This window comes from Schistocerca americana, chromosome 5 (genome assembly GCF_021461395.2).
Source record: "Schistocerca americana isolate TAMUIC-IGC-003095 chromosome 5, iqSchAmer2.1, whole genome shotgun sequence".
In the NCBI taxonomy this organism is placed as follows: domain Eukaryota; kingdom Metazoa; phylum Arthropoda; class Insecta; order Orthoptera; family Acrididae; genus Schistocerca; species Schistocerca americana.
This window is the reverse complement of record NC_060123.1, coordinates 344,135,797-344,148,297: the sequence shown is the minus strand read 5'-3', so window position 1 is coordinate 344,148,297 and position 12,501 is coordinate 344,135,797. Positions and strand designations below refer to the sequence as shown.

Below are 12,501 nucleotides of genomic sequence, written 5' to 3'. Positions count from 1 at the left end.
GCAGAGCGGCTAAAAGTGGGCAGTCCAGCAAGAGGTGGACGTCCGTCGTTGGTGAGCCACAGTGACACAGAGATGGGTCCATGCATTAGCCATGTGTGGCCAATGCGGAGACGGCAGAGGACAACTGATTCCCTGCGAGAGGACCCCATGGGAGACTTTCACACATTCGTAGTCTCCTTAATGACATGCAGTTTCTTGTGCGCACTGTTATGCCATTCCGTCTCGCAAAGCTGAAAAACCCTGCGGCATAAGACAGAATGCAGGTCAGTTTCAGAGATGCCCATTTCCAGAAGCGGTTTCCGCGACGCCTGTTTGGTCGGCATGCCGGCAAGTTCGTTGCCTGGGATTGCGACGTGTCCTAGGGTCCACACAAACACCACTGAACGATGGGACCGTTCCAGGGCATAGATGTTCTCCTGGATGGACACTACCAAAGGATGGCGAGGGTAGAACTGGTCGATAGCTTGCAGGCTGCTCAAGGAGTCAGTACACAGAATAAATGACTCGTCAGGGCATGAGCGGATGTGCTCAAGAGCACGAGATATGGCCAACAGCTCTGCAGTGAAAACACTGCAGCCATCTGGCAAGGAGTGCTGTTCAATTTGTCCTCCATGAACATACGCAAAGCCTACGTGACCATCAGCCATCGAGCCATCGGTGTAAACCACTTCATGGCCTCGGTACATATCTAGAGTCGAGAGGAAGTGATAGGGGAGATCTACAGGGTTAACGGAGTCCTTAGGGCCATGCGAAAGATCCAGAAGAATCTGCGGCCTAGGTGTGTACCATGGAGGTGTACGTGAATCGACCTCGGGGAGATGTGGTAACGGGAAGGACTCCAGTTCAGACAAAAGGGAACTGACGTGAACCACAATCGTAAGCCCTGACCTGGACTGCCGATGCGGAGATGAACCGCTGTGGTTGTGAAAAGGAGACAGTAATTCGGATGCACTGGAGAACTACAAGTGTGTGCAACGTAACTGGCGAGCAGTAGTGAGCGCCTAACCTTCAATGGAGGGACTCTGGCTTCTACCAAGACACAGGTCACCAGACTCGTTCTAAAAGCTCCCGTCGCTAGGCGAACGCCAAAGTGGTGCACTGTGTCGAGGAAAAGCAACGCTGAGGGCATCGCCGAACCGTAAACCAGACTCCCACAGTCAAGGTGGATTGAACAATGGCTCTGTAGAGCTGCAGCAGCATAGAGCGATCTGCACCGCAATTGGTGTTGCTCAGGCAGCGGAGGGCATTCAGGTGCTGCATGCACTTCCGCTTAAGTTGACGAAGATGAGGAAGCCAAGTCAATCGGGCGTCGAAAACGAACCGAAGAATCGGTATGTCTCCGCTACAGTGAGTGGATCGTCATTAAGGTAAAGTTCTGGTTCCGGATGATCGGTACGACACCAACAGAAATGCATGACATACGACTGTACGGATGAAAACGGGAAGCTGTGGGCTAGAGCCCATGACTGCACCCTGTGAATGGTTCCCTGTAGGCGCCACTCTGCAACACCAGTGCTGGAGGAGCAGTACGAAATGCTGAAGTCATCTGCATACAGAGAAGGTGAGACCGACGGCCCTACACCTGCTACTAGACCGTTAATAGGCTCTAAAAACAGACACTCAATATAGAGCCCTGCGTAACGCCATTCTCCCCAATATTGGGGAAACTATGGGAGGCACCAACTTGGGCACGGAAAGTATGGAGCAACAGGAAGTTTTGGATAAAAATCGGGATCTGGCCCCTGGGACCTCACTCATAGAATGTGGCAAGGATACGATGTAGCCAGGTCGTTTGTAAGCTTTACGTATGTCAAAAAAGATGGCAGCCAGATGTTGGCGTCTAGAAAAGGCTGTTCAGATGGCAGACTCGAGGGACACAAGATTATCAGTGGTAGAGCGACCCCGATGGAAGCCGCCCTGACATGGAGCCAGTAGGCTATGTGACTCCAGGACCCAATCCACCCGCCGACAAACCATATGTTCCAGCAGGTTACAGAGGGAGTGGGTGAGGCTGATGGGCCAGTAGCTATCCACATCAAGCTGGTTTTGACCGGGTTTGAGTACCAAACCGATGGTGCACTCCGGCCATTGCAATGGATAGACGCCATCACACCAGATCCAGTTATAGACGACGAGGAGATTTCGCTTGCAGTCAGAAAAGACATGTTTAATCATCTGACTATGGATCTGATCCAGCCTAGGAGCTGTGTCGGGGCAATGTGCAAGGGCGCTGAGGAACTCCCACTCTCTGAATGGGGGGTTATAGGGTTCACTGTGGCATGTAGTGAACGAGAGGACTATCGTTTCCATCCGCCGTTTGATGGTGCGAAAGACTGGGGGGGGGGGCAGGGGGGGGGGGGGGGGAAGGTAGTTGCTCGATGCAGAGGCTCGAGCCTAGTAAGCAGCCAAGTGCTCGCTAATCGCGTTTGTGTCGGTAGATAACACGCCATTGATGTTAATACCAGGGAGCCAGGGACACCTGTTCGGGTCTAGTACCCAAAAAAGAAGTCTGATCTTTGTCCAGGCTTGGGAAGGTGACGTATGGCACCTATTGGTCGACACATATCTCTCCAAGCACTTCTGTTTCCGTCGTTTTATAAGCTGGTGAACGTGAGCACGGAGCCACTTAAAAGCTATTATGTGCTCTGGGGAAAGGTGCCGCTTATGTGGCTGTAAAGCTCGCCATGGCTCTTTAATGGCCTCAGCGACTTCCGAGGACCACCAAGGATCTATCCTTCGCTGGGGCACCCTAAAGAACGAGAGAGAGCGTTTTCTGCCGCAGAAACGATCGTTGTAGTGACCTGCTCAACGGCAACACCAATGGACCATGTGGGGGTTTCAGCGGTGACAACAGTCTGGCTTGTTTAAAGCCCATCTGGGTAGGTGTCCATGTGCATGACGCCGGAGGAGTGACAGCAAGATGGGGAAGTGGTCACTACCACACAGGTCGTCATGTGCTCTTCAGTGGATAGGTGGGCGAAGGCCAGGAATGTAAACCGAGAGATCAATGGCCGAATATGTGAAACACTGAAATGTGTTGAGGACCTGTATTTGACAGGCAGAGGTAGAGTTATGACACCAAATTTTTGACCTCCCTGCCTCGGCCAGCAAGTGTGGCGCCACCCCACAAGGGATTATGCCCATTATCATCTCCTGAAAGTAGAAAAGATTTAGGGAGTTGATCACTCAGTACAGGCAATACGTTCAGGGGTACTGCACCATTTGGAGGAAGATATACATTTCAGATAGTTTCCTGTGTCGTCCCAGTCCTGACATTCACAGCTTCAAGAGGGGTTTGAAGGGGGCACAGGTTCACTACATACTGAGTTCAGGACACAGACGCAAACTCCACCTGACACACTACTATAGTCGCTACGGTTCCTGTAATATCCCTTATAGCCGTGGAGGCAGAAGTCCGCATTCCCGGGAACTGTGTTTCCTGGAGGGCAATGCAGAAAGAGGGGGTAAAGCTTAACAGTTGCCATAGCTCAGCTAGGTAGTGGAAAAAACCGCCGCAATTCCACTGGATGATTACGTGCTCGTGAGACTGTGAAGGCATGAAACTCTCAATGAGGCCGTCTACGCCTCAGGGTCTCCTGCTGCCACCAGACGATTACTTCTGCGACAACCATTGTGTCTGAATTCGTAGCAAGATCTAGGTCCTCAGCAGACGCCAGAATCTCCACCTCATCCTCAGGCACAGAGCTTGTAGGTAGTGGTGGAGTGGGTGCTACCACAGTGCCTTGGTTCTTCGGTGCCTTTTTCTTTTTAGGTTTCTCTCATTGCTCCGTGGGTTTGTCCAGATGGGAGGGCATCACTGATTCAGTCTCAGGGACTGAAGAGGACTGTGAAGCCCTATGACCAGCTACCTGTGGTTTGCTTCAGCCACTGGCGGGTGTCAGCTTTGCCAGTGGTAGGGACCTGGGAAGGGAATGACCCACGGGATCTCTTCCTGGCGAGAGAAGCCAAAGAAGACTTATCCTTCTCCGGATGAGACGTGGGGTCTGATGTCCTCGATGGTTGGGGGGAAGGTGTTGCTCCTGAACTCGTAGGTTGCGCAGGAGCAGCAACAGGGAGGGAAGTGCCCTCCCATCATCAACGGGGCAGGTGAAGTCTGACGGCTCTGAGAGCCAACTGTATCGGGTGCAACGGAAGATGGTAAAACCGTTGTCATAGCGGTGGCGTAGGTTGACGTCATATGCACAGGATGTAGCCTTTCGTATAATCTCTTAGCCTCAGTATAGGTCAGTCAGTCCATGGTCTTGTATTCCATTACTTTCCTTTCTTTCTGGAGAATCCTGCGGTCTGGCGAGCAAGACGAATGGTGCTCACTGCAGTTGACACAGATGGGAGGCGAGGCACAGGTAGTATTGGGATATTGGGATGTGATGCGCATTCGCAACCCCGACATGTGACGCTGGAAGTACAACGGGAAGACGTATGGCCGAACTTGCAGCATTTAAAACACTGCATCAGGGGAGGGATATATGGCTTAACCTCACAGCAGTAGACCCTCACCTTGACCTTCTCGGGTAATGTTTCTCCCTCAAAGGCGAACATGAAGGTATCGGTGGCAATCTGATTATCCCCCGGACCCCGGTGGACGTGCTGGACGAAATGGACACCTTGCTGCTTTAAATTGGCGCGCAGTTCATCGTCAGACTGCAAAAGAAGATCCCTGTGAAATAAGATAACCTGGACCATATTTAAGCTCCTATAGGGTGTGATGGAAACAAACATCCCCTCGCCTGTCACAGGCGAGTAATGCCCGTGACTGGGCAGAGGATGCTGTTTTGATCAAGATGGACCTTTTCCGCATTTTGGACAAGCCCTCCACCTCCCCAAACTTGTCATTTAAATATTTTCCACAAAAAAAGAGGTTTCATTGACAAAGATTCGCCATCAACTCATGAACATATGAGATACTGGGGTGAATAAGCTTCATTGCCTTTCTTAGCCTGGCGTTCCTCCTATGGTGTGGCCAGGGTGGGAAGGGGGGGGGACGATTTGGTGTCTTATTTCTTTGCATTGAAGTTACACCTTGATTGCTTGGAGACTGCTGGTGTTTGACCACCAGCAAGAGATCAAGAGATGATGTACTACACTTTGTGGTGTGTCATCCGTCATGATGCCACCCACTCCGACCAAGGGCCCTCCCCAAGGGCGCCACCCGCAGCAAAGGCCACCTGGGAGGATTACCATTGCAGGGGTCCTGATGCCCCAGGGGGACGGGCATCTGCCTCTTAGCATATGTGGGGAGTTAACAGCGCAGGCATCAACAGAGCAATCCCAGTGTGGTGAGGTGGCTACAACCAGCAGGGTACATGGCGGCCCCACCACAACGGATTGGCTACTGTGCTGGATATCAGGTGCAAAGAAGTCCATGGTCATCGTCGACGCTGAAAGCGACACTGCATAGTGCATGGTGGAAAACGCATCCAGGAAGGTGTCTTCGCCCGTGAGATGGAGAATAGGCGGGACAAATGCGACGACGAGGAAATACGCTCAAGATCTCAGTGCACGGTGGACACGATGCACCTTTCCCCAGTTGGCTCGCTTTTCGGGAAAATTTTGAAAAATGGAGGTCAAAGCCTATAGGGGACCATCACATAAAGGCTGAACGTTGGGAGACTCGTTTTAGTCGCCTCTTACGACAGACAGGAATACCTCAGGCCTATTCTAACCCCCAGACCCACGAGGGGGATAATAAGTAGACAGTTCTTCTCTGAGCCTATGAGTGAACACCCAACGTACTAGCAATTCTGAAACTATAAATCTGTATACTCATAACCCTGGACTCTGCAATCTAGCACAAATAGAAGTATTTTCAACTACTTTGCAGACAGATGTTACTGCAGTTGAGGCTTTTACCAGATATGCATCTACACGAACCTAAAAACCTGTGGGGTCTGATAAGGAACGCATCTACATACGTTATCGTTGTAAGGCGCGGTTCTTAATTAAAAGGCTCTGAGGCGGAGCCGCTCCAAAATATATATCAAGATAAATTTCTCAGTAAGGTATTACAGTATTTGAATTATCAGAACGCATTTCGCATATTTCGCACAAGGATTTTAATAATGCTGGTCAACGTTTTTGGAAATTGATATGTGTGCTTTAGAACAGGTAGGAAGTAGCTAGTTTGCTGCGCCTTGAAATGCCACTTAGCTGCAGTAAATGTAGCAGAGGATTGGGGGCGTGGCTTCCTCGCAGTACAGCTGTTACGGGGGTTCCAAAGGCTCTGGTGTTGCAGCCTAAGGGTGTCTGCCAGCCTGCACAAAACATTCATGGTCCAGTGCACGCACCAAAAGGTAATAAAAAGAGTTGATGAAAATTTGCTATCGAATCCTTGTGTCTTTATATCTCTACTATGCTTTGATGCGTCATTAATCGACGTTTAATGTTGTTGTTTTCATAATGTTTCAGACTTTTTGTTTCTGCCATTGGTTATTCTATCCACCGTTGGTATAAGTTTGCAGATGTCTCGCAGGAGCGCACTACAGTACGGTAACATAAGTATCACCACGTAGTGAGTGTCTCACAAATTAGTGGAATAGGGCGCGAAATACAGCCCGCGCGCGAAATATGTCCTGTTAATTTAGTTTCCTTGCTTTCTCACTGCGGGTATTTTGCGTTATAATAAGTTTCTTTTTGTGAGTGTGTTACGCACCAGTATAGTGAGTTTTGGTTTCTTGCGAAAGACAGCAGCAAACCACGAGTTCAAGATCAACACAGTATGGATTCAGTGCGCAATTTATCAGGTGAAATTTTGGAACATGCGGTTAAGATGTAAACATAAATCAAGAACAAAACCAGTGCAAGGCTAGGCATGGATATACACCCAATTTTAACAGAACTGTGTACAATGCAGCTGAGTGGTTGTGTACGCCATATCGTTTATAATGCGTATTTTCGTAATACACAACTATAAATACAACAAAATTGCCATGACGGTTGCTCATAACCAGCCAATCACGGCACTATGCGCGTAATGTCATGGAAACATAACTGTTTCGTCACGCGAACTAAAAAATGCTGCAGTTTTAGCGCAGAAAACGTTAACCGTCTGATTTTTAGAAACGAAAACACCAAAAACATTAAGCACACATCGATGTTAACATACAGCGCTTCTTTTAGTACGAATTGTTGTGGTAAACTGTTGGTAAATGTGACGTTGGGGGATGAATAAGGTACTTATAGATTTTATCTTGGAGGAGGAGGAGGAGGAGGAGGAGGAGGAGGAAGAGGAGGGGGGGGGGAGGAGTACATTAGTGTTTAATGTCCCGTCGACAACGAGGTCGTTGGAGACTGAGCACAAGCTCGGATTAGGAAAGGAAGGAGAAGGAAAGCGGCCGTGTCCTTCCGAAGGAACAATCTCGGCCTTTACCTTAAACAATTGAGGGAATTCACGGGATACCTGAATCAGGATGGCCAGACGCGTGTTTGAACTGTCGTCCTCCCGCTTGAGAGTCCAGTGTGCTAACCACGGCGCCACCTCGATCGGTTTTTATCTCAGAGTTAGTTTATGATATTATTTAGTAGTCAGTTATGAAACGGAAATAAGATACAGTAGCTAGAGTGTGGTGTTATCCCCATCCCCCTCCTTTAAGCTTGGTTTTGGGAACAGACTGAATTGTAGCGTAGCCCGACGTCTAGGTTAATTCAGATCGATAAATGTCGCAGCCCATGATCGTGATGGAAGTCTTGTGCAAGTCACACTGTTTCATTCAAATGCTTAAGTAGATCTGTGTAGGACTTGTCAGTTTCCGCTTGTGTGTGTGTGTGATAGTTAACTTCCACTCTCTCATCAAGCACAGGTTAAGCACGTCACATATGCACGACTATTCTCTCTTCAATTAATTAAGTTCCTTATTAGACATTATCTGTTGCTGACTCATTGCAGAACGTTGTCATCCCATACTCGCTGAAACACCCTGCTGAAACACCCTGCTGAAACACCCTGCTGAAACACCCTGCTGAAACACCCTGCTGAAACACCCTGCTGAAACACCCTGCTGAAACACCCTGCTGAAACACCCTGCTGAAACACCCTGCTGAAACACCCTGCTGAAACACCCTGCTGAAACACCCTGCTGAAACACCCTGCTGAAACACCCTGCTGAAACACCCTGCTGAAACACCCTGCTGAAACACCCTGCTGAAACACCCTGCTGAAACACCCTGCTGAAACACCCTGCTGAAACACCCTGCTGAAACACCCTGCTGAAACACCCTGCTGAAACACCCTGCTGAAACACCCTGCTGAAACACCCTGCTGAAACACCCTGCTGAAACACCCTGCTGAAACACCCTGCTGAAACACCCTGCTGAAACACCCTGCTGAAACACCCTGCTGAAACACCCTGCTGAAACACCCTGCTGAAACACCCTGCTGAAACACCCTGCTGAAACACCCTGCTGAAACACCCTGCTGAAACACCCTGCTGAAACACCCTGCTGAAACACCCTGCTGAAACACCCTGCTGAAACATCACATTTTAATTATTTCGTTTTTATCTTTCATTATCCATGTTTCGCACCGATGTAGAGCTGTGTTCCAGTTGTTCGAATTTTAAGTACACTATGTGATGAAAAGTATCTGGACACCTGGCTGAAAATGACTAACAAATTCATGGCGCCCTCCATCGGTAATGCTGGAATTCAGTATGGTGTTGACCCACCCTTAGCCTATATAAGAGCTTCTGCTCTCGTAGGCATATGTTGAATCAGGTGCTGGAAAGTTTCGTGGAGAATGGCAGCCCATTGTTCATGGAGTGCTGCACTGAGGAGAGGTGTCGATGTCGAGGCCTGGCACGAAGTCGGCGTTCCAAAACATCCCAATGGTTTTCTATAGGATTCAGGTCAGAAATCTGTGCAGACCAGTCCATTACAGGGATGTTGTTGTCGTGTAACCACTCCGCCACAGGCCGTGCATTATGAACAGGTGCTCGATCATGTTAAAAGATGCAATGCCATCCCCGAATTGCTCTTCAACAGTGGGAAGCAAGAAGGTGCTTAAAACATCAATGTAGACATGTGCTGTGATAGTGCCACGCAAAACAAGGGGTACAAGCCCCCTCCATGAAAAGCACGACCACACCATGACACCACCGCCTCCGAATTTTACTGTTAGCACTACATACACTAGCAGATGACGTTCACCGGGCATTCGCCATACCCACTCCCTGCTATCGGATCGCCACATTGTGTACCATGGTTTGTCACTCCACACAATGTTTTTCCAGTGCTCAGTCGTCCAATTTTTACGCTGTTTACATCAAGTGAGGTGTCGTTTGGCATTTACCGGCGTGATGTGTGGCTTAAAGCAGCCGCTCGACCTTGGAATCCAAGTTTTCTCACCTTCAGCCTAACTGTCATAGAAGTTGCAGTGGATCCTGATGCAGTCTGGAATTCCTGTGTGTTGGTCTGGATAGATGTCTGCCTACTACAAATTACGACTGCCTTCAACTGCCGGTGGTCTGTGTCAGTCAACAGACGAGGTCGGCCTGCAGACTATCGTGCTGTACGTGTTCCTTCACGTATCCACTTCACTATCACTTCGGAAACAGTGCACCTCCGGATGTTTAGTACTGTGGAAATCTCACGTAAGAGGTATGACAAGTGACACCCAATCATCTGACCACGTTAGAAGTCTGAGTTCCGCGGAGCGTCCCATTCTGCTCTCATACAATGTCTAGTGACTACTGAGGTCGCTGATACGGAGTACCTGGCAGTAGGTGGCAGCACAATGCACCTAATATGAAAAACGTATGTTGTTGGGGAGGGTGTCCGGATACATTTGATCTAATAGTGTATATATTGAATGTAATTGCTGATGAACCTGACATACCAAGGATTCTTGAATAACGAATCCTCTTTGCTGATTGTCAAATTGAGACTTTTTCCCATGAATACATGCAAGAAGGAGTGTTGCACTTTGACTCTGATGAACGTACGCGAATCTGGTAGTTCTGTACGACAATCCGAGATTCAGATTGTTATGAACGAACATGCTCTACAGAATTATATTATTAAAAGCTACTGTGAAGTAATTTTGCTGACACCGTCCTACACAGGGAGAAACGATCACCACGATAAAATAAGGGAAATCAGAGCTCGTACGGAAAGATATAGGTGTTCGTTCTCTCCGCGTGCTAAACGAGATTGGAATAATAGAGAATTATGAAGGTGGTTCGATGAACCCTCTGCCAGGCACTTAAATGTGATTTGCAGTGTATCCATGTTGATGCAGATAAAATTGTTTCAATACCACTTTATTAATAGACTGTACCGAGCTAGAGATACTGCTTTGTCTGTAATAGCACGACTTTTACACGTAGGTGCTTTGTGGTCTAGCATTTCACTTATATTAGAAACGTTTCCAGTCAAATGTAGAACCGGGAAAAGAAATCAAGTCTAGCCACGGAAACTAATTTCGAGATAGTTAAAGAAGTACATCTGAAGAAAAAAATGTAAGTATCCGCGAATTATAATGAATCTTCATCCTACGAGTCTTGATTGTACAAACCGTCATTAGTCGTTTCAGTCACAGTAAGATGCCGTTCAATCTGTACATAACTGCAGAACAGCAAACTGATAATCAGAACTTAGTACATAAAATTAGAATATTGTTTAAAAAGCTCAACGTCTGAATTTTATGTATTAAGTTCGAATGCCCAGTTTGCGATTTTGACGTTCAGTAGAATGGAATTCAACGATATGTAACCATCTACAAAGATATTGTGGTAGGTGTGAAACTTTCATATCAGCTGCTGTGGTACTATATGATTTTCGAAAGGCATCAGCACAGAAAGCATTTAGAAATGTCATGTTTTGGAATGACTTACCTGGCGTTCGTGATATTAGCGAGGAACTCCATCACCTTTTCTGTGGTGACAACGCCGTCTCCGTCTTGGTCTATAAGGCGGAATAATTTGTCGACGATCTGCAACAAATTCAATACATATATGGTAGTTTGAATCACTAATTGGAAAAATAGCTATTGCGATCAGCAATTTCAGTATTATAACACCATTTTCTAGTTACTAATACATAAAATATATATCAAGTAGAAACGAAAATAATGAGGCCCTGGAATACTTATATTTATTTCTGTCTGCTTAGTTCTCAACTTATGTGGGTACACATTCGTACATTTTTATATGTGATGAAGGTAAAGTTATCCCTATTACGACAAATCTAAATTCGAGTCACGTATTTTATACGAGTTATTCATCATATTCACTTTTTATAGTTAATACGAAGTAGTTTCATAGTCTTTTAAGCCAAAAAAGCGGTACTTTTCTTCATCGTACCACATAGAGTAGTTTCATTTCACCTTAGGCCTGTACCTCATTTTTCATTATCTTCTTACGAAGAGAGCTAAAGACTGAAATTTGCCGTTAATTTAACGCTGTTTAAACTAACTACAATATTTCCTCTCTTAAACTTATTTTGGCAACTTAGTTAACGAGACTAAGTTTAAAGCGTGGATTTGAATTTTAATATGCGGCAAAATAAGTTACTAATGTTTCTTTATGTAGCCCTTGAGGAAGGCTACTTAACATCATTGTGGCGATGAGGTATAACATTCTGAGAGGGCAGCCATTGTGGCCAATGTGAGGTATAGCTGACACAGGCTTGAACTTTCCTTGCTGTACACAATGTTGCCTGTACGGTATCAAAGTGTGCTTTCTTCTTATATCACGAAGGTGACAAGTACGTCGTCGTTTGCTCAATTATCCTGCCAACTCTGGGAAAATGCCGTTACGAAAGTGACTCAGTTGATTGGTGTAGTAGTAGTAGTAGTAGAACGTGTATAACTGTTACTCTCTGGGGATAAAGCGCATCTTTTTACATGAAGTATTCCAGATTCACAGTAAAACTCGTAAAAAAATTGTAAAATCAAGTTGATATCTAGACAAAATTACTATGTCCCCATTTCGTTTCCTCCAGAAAGCTGCCAAAATCTCTTTTTTCCTCTTTAAAATTATTTCAAGTTATTGGAATGTGAAATCGCTGAAAAATATAGGCGAATATCCATTTTTACATTAAATGAAACATTTGTCGAAAGTACGCCAGCAGCTCCAATATGTACTTGGACGCCCTTACTCTGTAAATGAGTAGGGCTACAAAATGGAGCGACTGAAGATGTGTACTGTTCTTAGCAACCGACGAATAATATTCTTCTGTGGCTTTGCAGTGGAAACAACGCGAGGTTTACCTTTCAGTTTGTGATGAAATGGTAGACATTAAGGCGATGTACTTGCAGGGCTTCCTTTGTCTCAGAATGTTTTAAGTTAATTCAACGACTCACTAACGACCGTGCGCTAAATTCGATTGAATGAAACGCAGAGCACTAGTACTGTATAATCCAGATAGAAATTGTTACTGTTTCTAAGGGAATTTACTTGCTAATATACAAACACCTCTTATCTTCGACATCTCATTAGACCGAAGGAAACTTACCGAACTATGAAGTGGAACATATCAAAGAAATAT

The 12,501-nt window shown here is 46.5% G+C and overlaps 1 protein-coding gene across 1 annotated transcript in view; it reads right to left on the bottom strand.

Annotated features, from left to right (window-relative positions):
- LOC124616366 (NADPH oxidase 5) overlaps positions 1-12,501 on the bottom strand; it is a 450,136-nt gene that overhangs the window by 210,378 nt on the left and 227,257 nt on the right. The window contains exon 4 of the mRNA XM_047144676.1: positions 10,848-10,945. Coding sequence (XP_047000632.1) covers positions 10,848-10,945 — 98 coding nt within the window. The remainder of the gene's footprint in view (positions 1-10,847; positions 10,946-12,501) is intronic.